General features: G+C 42.7%; 1 protein-coding gene across 1 annotated transcript in view; it reads left to right on the forward strand.

Annotated features, from left to right (window-relative positions):
• The window catches only part of CORO7 (coronin 7), a 150,054-nt gene that overhangs the window by 21,959 nt on the left and 109,478 nt on the right, over positions 1-18,617 (forward strand). The window contains exons 3-8 of the mRNA XM_068126896.2: positions 864-938; positions 5,669-5,739; positions 9,666-9,849; positions 11,405-11,481; positions 18,014-18,064; positions 18,218-18,304. Coding sequence (XP_067982997.2) covers positions 864-938; positions 5,669-5,739; positions 9,666-9,849; positions 11,405-11,481; positions 18,014-18,064; positions 18,218-18,304 — 545 coding nt within the window. The remainder of the gene's footprint in view (positions 1-863; positions 939-5,668; positions 5,740-9,665; positions 9,850-11,404; positions 11,482-18,013; positions 18,065-18,217; positions 18,305-18,617) is intronic.

Below are 18,617 nucleotides of genomic sequence, written 5' to 3' on the forward strand. Positions count from 1 at the left end.
GCTGGGGGTGCTAGACCAGATAGGGGTAGAAGACAGAAAGACCACCAGAAAGACCAGAAAGACCCTCGGAGTTAGCTTCATCGTGGGAGATTCCAATGATTCTGAAAGCTTTGGTTTCAACAGCGTGGAGACGAGCTAGGTGAGGCAGGACCACCAGCCCAGAGGGGAGAACAGTATTCCATTGTGCTGCGGATGAAAGCATTGTATGTGTTGAGGAGCTCAGGTGTGTCAAGGAGGGACTTCACACGACTGAGGATGCCCAGTCGGCGAGTGGCTTTGGAGGCCAGCCTGGAAATGTGGTTTTCCCAGGAAAGATCATGGCAGATAGTGAGACCCAAAAGCTTGAGTGACAGAACTTCTTGGAGAGGATTTTTGAGAAAGTAGATGGGAGGGTTGTCCAGTTGGTCTTTTCGGGGAGACATCGTAAGTGTGAGATTTGTCAGGATTGAAAGTCATGTTCCACTTGTTTGACCAGTCTGTGATTTTGTCCAGGTCTGCAGAGAGTGAGTAGGCTGCAGACTGCTGATCTGAGGGATGAGGAATGGAGCGGCAGAGAGTGGAGTCATCAGCAAAGAGATATAGAGGATTTTCCAGAGAGTCAGAGAGATCATTGATAAAGAACAGAAAAAGCACAGGGCCCAGAACACTGCCTTGGGGAACTCCAGCCTGAACAGGAAGGGGAGATTAGAGAAACCCATTCAGGGCCACACGTTGACTATGACTAGAGAGGAAGTCCGCAAGCCATGTGTGGAGATTTCCCTGGATACCATAGGAGGAGAGTTTAATGAGCAGAGCGGGGTGCCAGACCGTATCGAAGGCATGTGATATGTATTCCTGTTCCATTGCTTCCTGTGAGTGTGCAGGTGTTCTTGGAGTGCTGCCAGTGGATTTGTGTTGCAGAAAAGATGGAAAGGTCCCTCTGCTGTATTGCCATTCAGGTAAGACCATTGCCATAATAGCAAAAAGCTCAGTTGGCATGTTGAAAAGGAAAAATGATCAAAATAATTCGGTATGTACTAATAAAGTCCACAATTGTTGAGAACAGAACTTGAAGAATTGTAAAATGAACATTGGGTTTGGTAAAATGAATCAACATGCATTGTAGAATGAAGTCTAAAGGCCATAAAACGCAACTCTTACTGTGTAGAAACAGAGCACCCAAGAACAAATGTGAAATGGTAAGCGAGTGATGATAAAAGATCGGCATACGAACGATGCACGTAGTGTGATAGATTTTTTTATATTATTGTCTTTTTCAAACTAATTTTGGGGCAATTCCATGGGATGGAGGGCACCAGTACTAAAATTTAAAATTGTCATGTAGATCAAACTTCTTACATGGATCAACAGAGTATCAGTTGAAGTTTCACAATTCGGAAGTTACCAGACATAAGGCAGCCATTTTGGTTTTCAAAATGGCCACCAAAATATGCCTACAGTGTAATAGTAAAAAGCCTGTATTTCTGCCAGTCCACGTATCTGAATGATAAGGTTGTGGTGTTTGAGTATCTCTGTAAGACATGTTATCAAACAAATAACAAAAACCAGGTGATATCATTTATTGATAATGAAAAAAAATAAAAGATGTAATTAAATGAGAATTCATGGAATGTCAGTTACCAAAAACACCTTATCTTTATATTTACATAACACCCATTGAGAGATATCTGATGGTACTTGATACTTTTCCTCTATAGTCAGTCCTCCTCCCTAATTAGCCTGAATTTAGTATGAATATGGATTAATTTTTTGTTCATCGGCTCAGTAAAACATGTAACATCAGTTACTATAGCATCAGTTACCAGAGATTCCTTGCCTTTTATTCACACACCTCTCTTTTTTTTGTGGTTGATTTGGTTTGTTCAACTACTGGGGAATATAATATAACTAATATACTGGATATTGTTTGATGTTGTCAAACATTTTGGTTGTAAAGGAAAATATACTGCTTATTTGAAAGCAATTATTAGTATTCAATGTTTGACCTCATCACCATCAAAAAAGTAGGAAGTTTTGAATTAATGTTGAAAACTTCAAGTAATAACTGTATTATCGGCTAAATCTGATTCAGACTGGTCAGTTCTTATATACATGTAGATCTTGCTTCATCTAGCCTTGTTGGTGATCATTATTCATGTACAACAATTAATATATTTTGCAAATTTAAGTGATTATTACATACATATAACATATGTTTGTATGAAGTTTAAATTGAATATTAATGTGTGGCTTCATGCCCTTACATGCAAAATGCAGACTTAGAATTATAGACACTGCAAATCAAGAAAAGGTATGTACACCTGTTCCTGTATGCCTGAATGTATTTTGTGTACGTACATGTACAGTATATGTACTTTTGCATTTAATACCAGTTACATGGAGAACAAAAAAACAATTTACAGTATGTATTGTCTCATAATATTCAAAGAATGCAAGTTCACACACACACTCACATCTCGTTTTTTTTACAGATAATTCAGTAAACCTAAAAACAAATTTTGCTTTTCTCTTTTAAACTTTCTGCACATTGGACATAAGCAGACTGCTGAAGTCTCACTTGGAAACTACCTTGTTTGTACATGTATGAGAATTTGTGTTCTTTAATGTGAGCACAAAAACACACTTTTTTTTTTTTTAATCAGTAGGTGTACTTAAAAATATTTTGGACATGTTCATGCAGCAAATAAAAGACAGATTTTTATTTTATATCTGAGTTTGTTGCTGTTTTCTGCTTTCTTCTTCCTCTTTTTTTTTCTTTTTTTCTTTTATTTAAGTGAAACCTGGTGTTGGCCTAATGGTTAGGGGGGTGGACTTGGGATCCCAAAGTACTGAGTTTGAATTCCGTTGAATTAACGCCAGGTGGGGTTGACTCAGCCTGTCATCCTTCCGAGATCGGCAAAATGAGTACCAGATAAAGAGATAGAGACGAGATATGCATTGTCAGCAAGGAAGTGAGGAAACATTATAGCACTTAGGTCTGATTGATTTCTCGTCAGCCTTTAACACTATGCAGCAATTTACCCTTCTGAAAGTGTTGAGTGACCTGTGCCTGAACCCCCATATCATACTCTGGGTGGAAAGTTTTTTATGAGACCGTCCTCAGCAGGTGAGGGTGAATGGTAGCTTATCAAAGTTATCAATCTTGAATACTGGTGCTCCACAAGGTGGTGTATTGTCACCTCTACTGTTCAGTTTGTACACCAATGGATGTGTGGCTCTTAAAGAAGTTTGTCACTTTATTAAGTATGCAGACGATATCGCCATTGTTGGTTGTCTTTCCGATCAATCATCTTTTGTATCGTACCTCGACAAGATTGACACATTGAATAAGTGGGGTGGGGACTTTTGTCTTACTCTGAATGTGTGCAAAACAAAAGAGATGATTTTGGACTTTTGGAAAGGTCACAATCATGAGCCTGTAACCATAAATGGTGATAAGGTGGAAATTGTTAGCAAATTTAAATACCTGGGCACCTTTATTGATAACAAGCTAACTTTTGATGGAAATACTGATACTGTGTACAATAAATCAATGCAAAGATTGTATCTTCTCAGGAAGTTGAATTCATTTGGTGTTAGCTCTCGTGTGATGCGGATGTTAACAAATTCCTTTCTGATCAGTGTTTTATCATTTAATTTGATTTCCTGGTACAGTTATCTTAATGTGCGGAATAAGTCACGATTGAGAAAGGTCATTACACTGGCATTTAAAGTGGGTGGGCCTTCAACTAGTCTGGAGTCTCTATACTTGCGAGCATTGAAAAGGAAGGCAGTGCAGGTGTGTACTGATGAAAGTCAGTTCTTGAACGGACTTTTTGAAAAACTGCCATCAGGGAGACGCTTTCGTGTAAGGAGGATGAAGAAGAACATTTTCAAAAAGTCATTTGTACCATGTGCAATTCAAATGCTAAATTCAAATTCCTAGACATTTTGCTGTTTAGTCTATCTTCCATATTTTATATTTATTTTATATCTTTTTATATTGTTTTCTTATTCCCTTTGTGTTTTATGTTTTAATGATGGTCAACTTACGGTGTCACCAAATAATAATTTCCCTGAATATGGGACAATAAAGATTTATTATTATTATTATTATTATTATTATTATTATTATTATTATTATTATTATTATTATAACTGGTTATAGAGAGGCATTGCATTAGCGGCAGACGCGCCCACAGAAAAATGATGCAGCTGGGTGGCTGCACACGAACCACCACCACTTAAGTGAACATTTGTACTGAAATTAAATGTTCATACTGTACTATATGTAAGTTTAACGACAACTGATTTCACTTTTTGTATACAATGCTCGTTTTTGAGGGAGCGCATTTAGCTCGGTAGAGCAATGGTCTTCCTATACTGGGGATCCTTGTTCGAGTCCAAGCCAGTTTGCTACACATGTAGTGCAATTATCTAAGATATTAAATCCCATTTGCCTAGTCCCTCGGATAGGACTCAAGCCGTAGGTCCCCTGCTTACCTCCCCACATGCATATATTTGCTTTCTTAGCATCCCAGGTTGAATAAACCAAAGCAAAGCACAAAAAAACAAAATGTAAGACATCTCACATTAAACTACAACATGGATCCTATTTTCTCCATGCTTACACACAGTAAGAAGGAGCGTAACATCAGTTACATAACATCAGTTACCGATCCTTACATGTTCAAATGGCAATAAGTAATAACATACCAGCCTAAATTCCTTACTTCATTGCACAGCTGTAGTCTGCAATCCAATCATAATCTCGCATGAAAATCATCTTCCTAATTCCACAGGGACATGAGATATCTGAGTGCAATTAAGTACCCTGATTTTTGGTGTTCTTTTTGTGAAACGTCAGTTACCCTTGAGTTTTCACCCATTGCTGGAGAAGAGATACAGTCGGTGTGAAAAGCAAACAACCCTGCCCTTCCAGACACAACTTTAATAACCATTATCAGGAAATAGCCCTGTCAGTCTCATTTACCTAGCTGTATTGGACTTTACTATGCAAAAATCCTGCATCTGTAACGTCAGTTACCATGGATGTGCCCTTTGATGGAATAATATAACAGAAAAGAAGGAGCTGATACTCTCGGTCGTCGTCGTCCCCCCTGCCTTTTGGGTGGTATGAGCAGTAGATCTATGTAATATGAAGGCTAAATATTGAATGTTTTTTTTTTGGAAATACCGCGTACACAAGTCAGGTTATATTACTGAGACGGTTGCCATGACAACAACATTCAGCCAATCACAGCAATGATTTAATCAGGTTTGGATAATGTCACGAGGAACAGCCATCTGCCATGTGAATGGTAAATGTTCAATGGTTTTTGATGTATCACGTACATGGACATTGGACAAGTATCAAAAGTACCTGGACGGATGATCGGTTGGTCGGAGCTCATTTTAATGTCCCCCATCCGTGTCGGAGGGGTAGGGGACAATTATTAATGTAGTAATTATTTTTTCTTTCTCTCTCCTATTATTTTCTAGAAACGTGTCTCAGATTGTTCACCTTAGTGAGTCTGTTTGAGTATACCAAAGCATCCTCAACTTGAAATGTTACCATCTTTAAAAATATTTTAATGACAAATGAGCTTTTGAACTACTGTATTATTGAAATAGTCCATCTTGTAATACTTAACCACCTAATTTTCCATTAATATATTTCCCCTCTTAGATGTGGTTATGGACTTCGACTTTTCTCCATTTGATGACTATGTGCTTGCAACATGTTCAACTGACCAAACGGTATGTGTTTGTTTTTTCTCCCCCATCAAATAAATAGTTATACTTCTGATGATGAAATGTTTGTTCTCAAGTTTAGCTTGTTGTATTCTAATAAAAGTTTTCTTTGTTAAAATAGCATGATAAAAAATAATGCAAGTTGTTGCTTGAATCTTCATTGTGTTTCAATCATTGGATTCTGTGGATGCTGTGGAGTCGGTGGGAGAGTTTTAAGGTTTGGTGCATCAGGTGGTAAATTTGAAACATGTCATGGGTTGAAAACTAGTCTGTGGGGACAGGGTATTTGATACAATTGTACAGTGCATTCAGAAAGTATTCAGACCCCTTCACTTTTTTCACATTTTGTTATGTTGCAGCCTTATGCTGAAATCGTTTAAATTCATTTTTTTCCCTCATCAATCTACACTCAATACCCCATAATGACAAAGAGAAAACAGGATTTTAGAAAGTTTTGCAAATTTATTAAAAAGAAAAAACTGAAATATCACATTGACATAAGTATTCATACCCTTTGCTATGACACTTGAAATTTAGCTCAGGTGCCTCTCATTTCTCTTGATCATCTTTGAGATGTTTCTACACCTTAATTGGAGTCCACCTGTGGTAAATTCAATTGATTGGACATGATTTGGAAAGGCACAAACCTGTCTGTCTATATAATGTCTCAGCTGACAATGCATATCGGAGCAAAAACCAAGCCATGAGGTCGAAGGAACTGCCTGCAGAGCTCAAAGACAGGATTGTGTCGAGGCACAGATCTGGGGAAGCCGACAAAATAATTTCTGCTGCATTGAAGGTTCCCAAGAGCACAGTGGCCTCCATAATTCTTAAATGGAAGAAGTTTGGAACAACCAGGACTCTTCCTAGAGCTGGCCGCCCGGCCAAACTGAGCAATCGGGGGAGAAGGGCCTTGGTAAGAGAGGTGACCAAGAACCCGATGGTCACTGGCTGAGCTCCAGAGGTCCTGTGTGGAGATGGGAGAAACTTCCAGAAGGACAACCATCACTGCAACACTCCACCGATCTGGGCTTTATGGCAGAGTGGCCAAATGGAAGCCTCTCCTCAGTGAAAGACACATGAAAGCCCACTTGGAGTTTGCATAAAAGCACCTAAAGGACTCTCAGACTGTGAGAAACAAGATTCTGTGGTCTGCTTTTTTTGTATTTTTTTTGTATTTTTTATACAGGATCGAGGCTCGTGAAAGAGCTAACATTTATCACACGAAAAATCAAACAGACACACAAAACATATAATAAGGGGAGTGGTAGACAAGATGGGGAGAGAAGGGGAAGCACACAATTGCAACATTTGAGAGCAGGGACATCGGGAGATCTGTGGGAGGGAGAGGCTTGGGGGGGGGGAGGCGTGGGAAAGGGGGGTGGGGGTGGTGGGAGAAGTATAAAACACATGGACACTGCAAGGACTTCCAGGAAAGAAGTTGGTATTTCCCAAAAAAAAAGTGGATCTGGAGTGAAATTAGCGGGGGCAGAAAAGGTCAAGGTTTTGGATGGGGGAAGATAAGAGATGGTGGTGAACAGCTGTTTTAAAGACCTGGAGGGAGGAGTGGGATTGAAGAGAGTGAGGGAGTTTGTTCCAGAGGCAGGAGAAAAGAGGCATGAAGGAGTGAAGGTGAGCAGAGAGTCTTGATTTTGGCAGTTTAACCATAAGAGGGTTGCAGGCAGATCTTGTGCGACCTGTAGGAATATTTGGGGGACAGAGCACAGACAGGGCTGGGGGAGCTAGGCCGGAGAGGAGTCGGTAGAAGACAGAAAGACCACCAACCTGCCTGTTGTGAGTAAGTGAAAGGCCCTCGAAGTTAGCTTCATCGCGGGAGATTCCAATGATTCTGAACGCTTTGGTTTCAACAGCGTGAAGCCGAGCTAGGTGTGAGGCAGGAGCACCGGCCCAGAGGGGAGAACAGTATTCCATTGAGCTGCGGATGAAAGCCTTGTATGTGGTGAGGAGCTCAGGTGTGCCAAGGAAGGACTTTGCACGACGGAGGATGCCCAGTCGGCGACTGGCTTTGGAGGCCAGATTTGAAATGTGGTTTTCCCAGGAAAGATCATGGCAGATAGTGAGACCCAAAAGCTTGAGTGACAGAACTTCTTGGAGAGGATTATTCAGAAAGTGGATGGGAGGGTTGTCCAGCCGGTCTTTTCAGAGAGACATCGTAAGAGTGTGAGATTTATCAGGATTGAAAGACATGTTCCCCTTGTTTGACCAGTCTGTGATTTTGTCCAGGTCTGCAGAGAGTGAGGAGGCTGCAGACTGCTGATCTGAGGGATGAGGAATAGAGCGGCAGAGAGTAGAGTCATCAGCAAAGAGATAGAGAGGATTTTCAAGAGAGTCGGAGAGATCATTGATGAAGACCAGAAAAAGCACAGGGCCCAGAACACTGCCTTGGGGAACTCCAGCCTGAACAGGAAGGGGAGATGAGAGAAACCCATTCAGGGCCTCACGTTGACTACGACTTGAGAGGAAGTCCGCAAGGCATGCATGGAGGTTTCCATGGATACCATAGGAGGAGAGTTTGGTGAGCAGAGCGGGGTGCCAGACCGTATCGAAGGCACGTGATATGTCAAGGGAGCTCAAAAAAAAAACGAATGAAACCAAGTTTGAACTGTTTGGCTTCTGGCTGGCCACTCTGCCATAAAGCCCAGATCGGTGGAGTAGGAAGGGCATCCGGCCATAAAACATTGCTTCAAAAAGGGGACCAAAGTTGCCCAAAAAAGGCCAATCCCCGCTGTGTGGGGAAAATGGCGTCTCAAGGCGGTTCCTTTTTTTTCTTCCATTCACTGGCAATGCAGCAGTTTCTCTTATGCAATATGTGGGTGCAATGAACAGCTTTGATCCTTACTTTAGGTAAGGGAACTATGTCTTGAGGTTTACCATTTAAATAAAGTTGAATATGGGATGTTGTGAAATTAACATAAATCGCAGCAATCCATGAAATTATATTTTAGTTTAGGAAGAGCCTATACTGTACAATTAATTAAATGTGTGTGTGCGTGCGGCAAGCGCATGTATCTCACCACCTGGATGGAAATAAAAAAGGGCTGCATTAGTTTTTGAGCATCAACGTCCTGAATCGTCATACCTAATTTCAAAGCGATCCATTGAGCCACATCGGAGGAGTAGGGAAAAAACAACAAATGTGGATGGACAGATTGCCAGATGGAAGGAAGGGCTGATAGAAGGACATTGTTTATGGCTTTAACAGCTCTTCTCCACTTCGTTTGGGACTATTCGTTTTTTTTCTTCATTGCTTCCGTGTTTCTTTATTTATTCACCGTTGAGCTTCAGTGTGTCTGTCCAGACCACGACGTTTTTACCAAGTGATGTTTTGTCATCAAATCTTCAATAAACATTTCATGAGAATATGGAGATATCAATTTAATACAATGTACGGGAGTTGTTGTAGAATAGAATACGGGAGTTGTTGTTGTGTTGTTGTTGTACATTTTTTAAACTCTTGTTTTCGTCAAGTTTTGTTTGATTACAAAGCGGGCGTGGACGGTTTTTGCATTTAGAGATGCTTTCTAGTTTTGCTTGTATTTTGATTTGTCCCCTTTTTAAGGATGAGAGTGCAAGGGAAATTCCAATAATTTTACAAAACCATTCATCCAGTGACGATTAATTCTTCAGACGTTATGTGACTTCACTTCACTTTCCAATAATCCAAAGAGATGCTTGTAATGTACTCGGTAAGGCTCCCGGGGTGTTTCTGGAAATGTGCCTGAACTGCCTTGAGTCCTGGCTCACTTTTCAGGGAATATTGACAACCAGCTATAACAGAACAGTTTTGAGTTTGAAATATTTACGATGGTGTTTTCGGTACGTTGTGGACTGTCGGTGTCTATTGTGGAGTTGTGCTTTTTTGCTTTAACATTGATGCCTTTTTCTACCCATGGTTACCATGTATTTCACAGTTGAAGGTATGGCGCCTTTCAGAAAAGTTGGAAGACCTAAGAACGTCTCCAAGTTTATTGTTGAACCAGGAAGGCGGTGGACTACAAGCTACGTGTTTCCACCCTCTGGCTGACCTTGTACTTGCAGCTGCTGCAGGCAGAAACGCAACCGTTTGGGATGTCCAGTCGGCCTTGGCCCTTGCAGGTTGATCAGTGGAGTTGTTGATTGGCTCCTGTCAGTTTTACTCGAACAGGCCCGCGGCACGGAGATAGCCGATCTATCTCCCGGGAGCGACCCAGAGATCCCTCAGTGTAGTTGAGGGTGATGGTTGCTTCTGCTTTCTATCAATACAGCAATTCACCGATTTGCGTCATGGATGCTTTCTTAAAAGCTGCGACATTGTATGAAACGACGTTATTCGGATACGATTTTTCCCATGTACATAATGTTGTAATAGGGGGGTCCTTTGGGGGGTTCTTTGCCAGGGATTTTTTTTCCTCACCCTAACTTAGCTTAACCTTCACTTAAGTACATATTAGACATACTTACGTACACTTCAGTACAAAGCTAACTACACCACCACAGGGTGAAACTCGTGAGACTGGGAGATTAAGTGACGCGGTATCCACAGAGTTCTCCATTTGTTGTTCTCCATTAATGGGCGACGGCGATGTTGTCACTTCTGCACTGGCAGACGGACTTAGTCCAAAACGGGGGCTTATGGATTGTGTCTCGTCCGTCCGTCCGCAACCACATCTCGGAGATGTATGGACCGATTGTGTTCATACTTGGCACAAAGACAATACATTATGGTATACATATGTACATGATTTTGTTTCCGGATGCGATCAAGAATGGCCGGCTGGCGGCCATTTAATTTGTAAAAAAAAACCTGATATTGAACACGTCCTCGACCATTTATCGGACATGCATTTGACGATGTTGTTCAAACTGGCCACACAGATAAATGAATGATGTCTAACATATGCACGTCATTTTGTTTCAAGATCGCATCTAAAATGGCCGACTGGCGGCCATTTCGTTACTTAAATGTGTCTCGAACCATTTCTTGCAAATATGTTCTTCGATTTTGCTCAAACTTGGCACAAGCACAGTACATGATGGCATATATGTGAACCTCAGTTTATTTTGTGATCTGATCAAAGATGACTGACTCGTAAACTGATCGCCATTTTAGTTGTAAAAAACCTGATATTGACCACTTCCTCAACCATTTCTCGGACATGCATTTACTGATCTTGTTCAAACTTGGCACACAGAAAATGAATGAGGGCTTACATATGCACATCATTTTTTTTTTTCGAGATCAGATCCAAGATGGCTCAGTGGTGGGCATTTTGTTACGTAAACGTGTCCACAACCATTTATTGGACATGCATGGACCGATTTTGTTCAAACTTGGCACAAAGACAATACATGAGAGTATACATTTGGAGAAAATTTTGTTTTGTAATCTGACCAAAGATGGCTGATTGATGGCCTTTAACTCTATAAAGCAAAATAACTAAAACCACAGGGACTATGACATTTTATGTCTTTCTCTTCTTCTTCTTGTATAGATGTTGCTTGTGCACAATGTTTAACACATTTGCTTTGCTATGGCAAACCTTTATTTAATTTATTTTATGAAGAAAATCGCTCCAGCATGAACTGAATATTTGAACATTCTTAATGCAGCAGATTGTGGATGAGTGACATTGCCAGTGAGACTAATGAAAACATGTGTTTATCTGCTCAGAGCTAAAAGGCCACGTGGATAATATTCAAAGCGTCGCTTGGAGTCACAAAGGGAGCTTATTGGCCACAACCTGCAAGGTGACCCAACAATATATTTTTTTAATTCAATTTTATTTAACTTGATTTAATTTTTATTATTCATTTTTATTTATTTATTTATTATTATTACTTCCACCACTGAATGTGGTGGAGGCTATGTTTCACCCCTGTCTGTCTGTTTGTCTTTGTCTATGAACAGGATATCTTAAGTTGTGGAAGGGTTTGGATTAAACCTGGTGGATAGGTTGGGTGTGTGACAATGATGAATGGATTCAATTTTGGTGGAGATCCTGATCCGGATATGTGAATTTTTAAAAATGTTTTAAGTGATTCTTTGCCTTTGAGAGATGGGACCAAAAACGATTTGTAGCACGGTATTTCAAAAGTTGTGGGGAAGTTGTGACAAATGTAGGTGAATGGATGAGTTGGTTAGGTGACAAGAACAAGACAATTTGATTTTGGTTCAGGTGCGGATCCAGATCTGGCCCATCAGTGGGATACAAAACGTAAACTGTTCAGCCTGGTGGAGGCATACATGTGAACGCTCTCTGTGAACGTAGAGGTATGCGCTCTACCGAGTGCCGTTTTAGTTGGACAAAATGTATTATTGTGGTTGGTCTCTTTAAAAGATGTGGGCAATGTTGCATTCTAATTGTAATGCCCTTCTAAAGTTGCCTCGAGGGTGTTGAGTCAACTGCAGTATGGAGTGGAACCATATGTAGACCAGAGAATAGTGAGGGCAGGCAGTATCTTCCTCTTCCTGAAGGCCATTAGTGAGCCAGCTGACGTTTTGACAATCTGTTTGCAACATGGTAATAATCCTGGGACCAGCTCTGGTTTCAGAAGCTAAAAATCATAATTCTTAATATTCAGTGATATTTGAACACACAAACCTCAGGTATGCCAGTGCTTACCTCAAATGCATAGTGTTTTCTGCAGTTTTCTTTGTATAATCATCACGCGATGAATTCTCGCATCAGTGGAGTTTCAAACTGCTCTGCAGCCAGTCAGATTGTGCCTGTCATCACAAATTTCAGAGCAAATCAGATGAGACTCCGGGCTTGATTTATGGGGATAATGGGACTTGCTCTCTATGATGTAACTAGCTGGAAGGATGCACAATGACCAGGAATGCAGTGTTTATTCATCTATAATAATGTGTATGTGTGTGTGTGTGTGTGTGTTCCTGCGTGCGTGTGTGTTCCTGCGTGCGTGTGTGTTCCTGCGTGCGTGTGTGTTCCTGCGTGCGTGTGTGTTCCTGCGTGCGTGTGTGTTCCTGCGTGCGTGTGTTCCTGGGTGCGTGTGTTCCTGGGTGCGTGTGTTCCTGGGTGCGTGTGTTCCTGGGTGCGTGTGTTCCTGGGTGCGTGTGTTCCTGGGTGCGTGTGTTCCTGGGTGCGTGTGTTCCTGCGTGCGTGTGTTCCTGCGTGCGTGTGTTCCTGCGTGCGTGTGTTCCTGCGTGCGTGTGTTCCTGCGTGCGTGTGTTCCTGCGTGCGTGTGTTCCTGCGTGCGTGTGTTCCTGCGTGCGTGTGTTCCTGCGTGCGTGTGTTCCTGCGTGCGTGTGTTCCTGCGTGCGTGTGTTCCTGCGTGCGTGTGTTCCTGCGTGCGTGTGTTCCTGCGTGCGTGTGTTCCTGCGTGCGTGTGTTCCTGCGTGCGTGTGTTCCTGCGTGCGTGTGTGTTCCTGCGTGCGTGTGTGTTTTCCTGCGTGCGTGTGTGTGTTCCTGCGTGCGTGTGTGTGTTCCTGCGTGCGTGTGTGTGTGTTGCTGCGTGCGCGTGTGTTGCTGCGTGCGCGTGTGTTGCTGCGTGCGCGTGTGTTGCTGCGTGCGCGTGTGTTGCTGCGTGCACGTGTGTTGCTGCATGCGCGCGTGTTGCGTGCGTGCGTGGTCCCTCGTGCGCGCGTGGTCCCTCGTGCGCGCGTGGTCCCTCGTGCGCGCGTGGTCCCTTGTGCGCGCGTGGTCCCTTGTGCGCGCGTGGTCCCTTGTGCGCGCGTGGTCCCTTGTGCGCGCGTGGTCCCTTGTGCGCGCGTGGTCCCTTGTGCGTGCGTGGTCCCTGAGCGTGCGGTACCGTGTGCGTGTGTTCCCGTGTTCATGCGTTTTTGCATGCATGTGTTTGTGTGTGTTTGGTCGGTGTGTCTCGACAACTCGAAAACCATGAAACCTGGCAGCCCAAAACTTTGCATGCGTTCGAAGGGAATTCGAAGGGGGTGCATGAATGAAAACTGGATATTTGGGTAAATTTAAACACCACTTTTTAAGATAATTTTGGTGAAGATGTCTCACCACATCTTTTGAAGGTGTCTAATCACAAAATAACAGTGGTGGCGCATCATCTTTGTCAACCCTCAGTCACCTCACCTCACTTAAGCCGCCATTTTGTGTGACATGCTCAATAATGCCTTGACTTGGAATAGGCCACAGCGGTTTCTTAACAATAAAACACTCAATTTTTTTTACTTCCCTCACTCATATCATTGCATGCTTGATCCTGATACCAATAAATTGCTTTTGTAAGTGCTATAGTTTTCAAATTATGACCTTGGAGCGATTTGATGCATTTTCTGATGCAATTTTCCACGATGGACTGTCACGGACTAATTCAAGAATATAATCAAAATCTGGCTTTGGATTTGAAGATCAGATCTCGTGGACTAAAGAAGTGTCTATCTAGAGTGATATCTGAAAATTGTAAGAACTTTGCAATTCTTATAATTAAGTGTATTTATTTCATCAAGGCTGTCATCTTTCCTTCTCCATATTTACACAAGAAATTAAAAATATGGTGTTAATTAATTGGGAGGTTGGCGAAATTCCTGAGATTTTTTTTTTACTTCTTATTTTAGAAGTTATTACACACACACACACACACACACACACACACACACACACACACACACACACACACACACACACACACACACGTACAATTGGAAAATTACACGTACACTTTTAAAAGTTTTTTGAAATGTACTCATCCACCTTCGTACACTCAACATCACCTTTGAGTTTATGTACATTTAAAAAACCAAACCATCGTGTTGAAAACTGAACAAGGTCCATTTCACTACAAGGAAAATGGTCGTGATTGCTCGCGATGGGTGGTATTTCTGACAGCCCCACGTGTTCACACGTCTTCTTTTTTTTTTTTTGTGTACAAGATTGAGGCTCGAGTCAGAGCTAACATTAATCACAAAAAAAACGTACACATAAAAAACATATAATAAAGGGAGCGGGAGACAAAATGGGAGAAGGAAGCACACAAGTACAACAGTATTGAACAGGGACATCAGGAGATCTGTGGGAGGGATAGGGCTTGTGGGGAGGAGGCATGGGAATGGGGTGGGGGGGTGGGGGGGGAGGGTGGGAGAGGTATAAAACACATGGACTCTGCCAGGAAAGAAGTTGGTATTTCAAAAAAGTGGATCTGGGGTGAATTAACGGGGGTAGAAAAGATCAAGGTTTTGGATGGGGGAAGATGAGAGATGGTGGTGAACAGCTGTTTTAAAGACCTGGAGAGAGGAGTGGGATTGAAGAGAGTGAGGGAGTTTGTTCCAGAGACGGGAGTAAAGAGGAATGAAAGAGTGAAGGTGAGCAGAGAGTCTTGATTTTGGCAATTGCACCAGAAGAGGGTTGCTGGCAGATCTTGTGCAACCTGTAGGAATATTTGGGGGACAGAGCACAGATAGAGCTGGGGGAGCTAGGCTGGATAGGAGTCGGTAGAAGACAGTAAGACCACCTACCTGCCTGCGGTGAGTGAGTGAAAGGCCCTCACAATCAGCTTCATCGTGGGAGATTCCAATGATTCTGAACGCCTTGATTTCTACAGCGTGAAGCCGAGCTAGGTGTGAGGCAGGAGCACCAACCCAGAGGGGAGAGCAGTGTTCCATTGAGCTGCGGATGAAAGCCTTGTATGTTGTGAGGAGCTCAGGTGTGCCAAGGAAGGACTTCGCATGACGGAGGATGCCCAGTCGGCGACTGGCTTTGGAGGCCAGCTTGGAAATGTGGTTTTCCCAGGAAAGATCATGGCAGATAGTGAGACCAAAAAGCTTGAGTGACAGTACTTCTTGGAGAGGATTGTTGAGAAAGTAGATAGGAGGGTTGTCCAGTCGGTCTTTTCGGAGAGACATAGTAAGAGTGTGAGTTTTGTCAGGATTGAAAGACATGTTCCACTTGTTTGACCAGTCTCTGATTTTGTCCAGGTCTGCAGAGAGTGAGGAGGCTGCAGACTGCCGATCTGAGGGATGAGGTATGGAGCGGCAGAGAGTGGAGTCATCAGTAAAGAGATAGAGAGGATTTTCCAGAGAGTCGGAGAGATCATTGATGCAGACCAGAAAATGCACAGGGCCCAGAACACTGCCTTGGGGAACTCCAGCCTGAACAGGGAGGGGAGATGAGAGAAATCCATTCAGGGCCACCAGGTTGACTACAACCAGAGAGGAAGTCCGCAAGCCATGCGTAGAGATTTCCATGGATACCATAGGAGGAGAGTTTGGTGAGTAGAGCGGGATGCCAGACCGTATCAAAGGCACGTGATATGTCAAGGGAGACGGCTCTGATTTTCTGTTTGGCATTGAGGACCTCCATCCATTGGTGAGACATCAGAAGCAGAATGTCCAGAGTAGAGTGACCTGGTCTGAAACCAAATTGATGATCAGAGATCAAGCCATTGGAGAAGAAGAAGGATTTGATATCTGAAAAAATGATGGATTCCATGACTTTGCTGATAATTGGGAGCAGGCTGATTGGTCTGTAGTTGCAAGGATCTGTTTTTGCACCTTTTTGTGTAAAGCGGTAATGTTGGCTGATTTCCAAGCTGATGGCAGATGACCTTGAGCAAAAGAGAGGGTGAAGAGAACAGAGAGAGGGTGTGAAAGAGTGGCAGAGCAGGAATTTAGGACCCGTGGGCGTGGGCTGATGCCGTCTGGTCCAGTTGCAGAATCAGAGTCGAGGTTTGACAGAAACTTCTCCACCTTGTCAGGAGAGAAGGACACAGAGTCCAGGAGCAGCTGAGTACGACTGGGTACAGTGGGTACAGAGAGAGATGGGTTTGGGACACAAGATTTTGAGGCAAACACAGAGTTGAGGCATTCAGCTATTTCACGTGTGGAGTCAGCTGTGTAGCCATTTGAGGTAAGGGAAGGGATGGAGGGGTAACAAACACCAGAAACAGATTTGACCAGATGCCACCAGGATTTGGAAGAGGGAGACGGGTTTTAAGGGTTCAGTATTGAGAGTGGTGAGATAGTGTTTCCTCGCTCTCCTGAGGGTAGACCCACACTTGTTCTGGGCTTTGTGAAAGGAAATGAGTTTGCCCTCCGTTGGATTTGCCTTCCAGGAGGCGCAGGCAAGTTGTTTCAAGGCCACTGCCTCACCACAAGATTTAGACACAAGATTTTTACGACCCAGCAGTGCCGAGTGAGCGATGTGGTTAGGTGAAGTGAATGACGAGGTATTACGTACGTAGTTCAGTCACCTGCTCTGTCACTCTGTACAGTGTTAATTCAAGAGCAAAAGTACCCATAGGTTGCACTTACCGTCACTCTGCTAAACACAAGCAAAAATACATCCTATTCTCCTTTGTAATAACTTGTCGATGGATCACAATAGAAAGTTCAGACCTCACATGTCTGCGGTGTGGCCCCGCGGTGGTCATCCGGTCCACCCAATGGAAATGGTGTAATTTTTTTTTTATGGCGTAGCCTATCAGGCAATGCCGTCTGGAACAGTGTTTGTCTGTCCGTCGCGGGTTTTTTCTCTTTGAAATTCCTTTTCTCTGCAACCATTTGTCCGATTGACACGACATTTTCACCATAGGAGGGCCTCCTCCTGTAGAATTTTTAATGATAATTACGACATAGGTCACGTGGTATGGGCGCCATCTTGGAAAAACCGAAAATCTTTGCACCTATATATCTCTGAAACTTCTCCATGGGAAAAAATTGGAAGGTGGCTCATTGAAAAGCACTCCCCATGGGGTATAACATCTGTTAATGATTATGTCATAGGTGCATCATTATGATATCATAAATCAACAAGTACAATGGTTGATCCGATCAGTATAAAATTTCTTAAGCGTGATCTGGGCATAAATTGGGCATAAGAAAATAAAACCGATGACGTCATCGGCCCGGCTATGCGTTAGACGATCGGTCTTGTTTTTTTAACCTGAGATCGGATTGTTTCACCTTTTTGTCTGATCTGCTTTCATTATATTCTGATCTGTTCTGCGCCTCTCCCATCCTCTCTCTCTCTCCCCTCCTCTCTCTTTCTCTCGTTTGCACCCCTCCCTCACGGAGTGTATAGCGACGTGTGGTGAGGCATTGCTTTCCTCCCCTTCCTTGCCCCTCCTTCCTTGCCAACCCTTTCCTCGATCTCCGCTTCACTCCCTGCCTCTCACCCTCCTTCCTCCTCTCTTTCCTCCCCTCTTTCTCTCTCCCCCTCCCTTAGTATTATTCCCCTCATCAAAGCGAACTTAGTATTCCCGAAGTGGTATTTGCTAGTAATAAATCATTTGTTTTGTTATTATATTTCTTCTATTAGCTAAATGTACTTTTTTATTGATCTGTTTATTGCTTCAGGACAAAATGCTGCGATTGTTTGACCCCAGAGCAATGCTAGATGCAGTGCAGGTACCCAGAATGCTGACTTTTCTCTGTTTTTATTGTTCTTGAGCAACTTCCTTTCACATCGCAAAGCACACACAAATTATTATTATTTGTTTTTAGCTCATTGTCAAAATATTTCAACTTGTGGCTGTCTCTGGTGTGCTGTGCCATTGTTAGGCTGTGGAATGCCACAATAACAACAAGGATTGCAAGGTCATTTGGTTGGACTCTTGTGACCTCATCCTCTCTTCTGGCTTCAACCAGGTATGTTCGTAGTTGCCAATATGACAGGTGGAGTATTCCGATTTGATTTTTTATTTTATTCCTATTACAACATTAATCACAACTATTCATTTATTTTATCAGATGAGGGTATAAACTCCAATGCCAATCAGCTCTAATCCCATCTTGATTTGTAGCTAAAAGGTAATAACCCACTTATTATCCTTTCTTATCATGAGGACATTGTGATGGAGTAAGTAAAATATCATATTCTTGTGTAAAATGAGATTATACTGTTGTTATGAGGCAGACATGAAGGGCGTTCCAATTTTTCTTTAAACCAGATAATCTGTAG

This window comes from Myxine glutinosa, chromosome 10, assembly GCF_964187855.1.
Source record: "Myxine glutinosa chromosome 10, kmMyxGlut1.1, whole genome shotgun sequence".
Classification (NCBI taxonomy): domain Eukaryota; kingdom Metazoa; phylum Chordata; class Myxini; order Myxiniformes; family Myxinidae; genus Myxine; species Myxine glutinosa.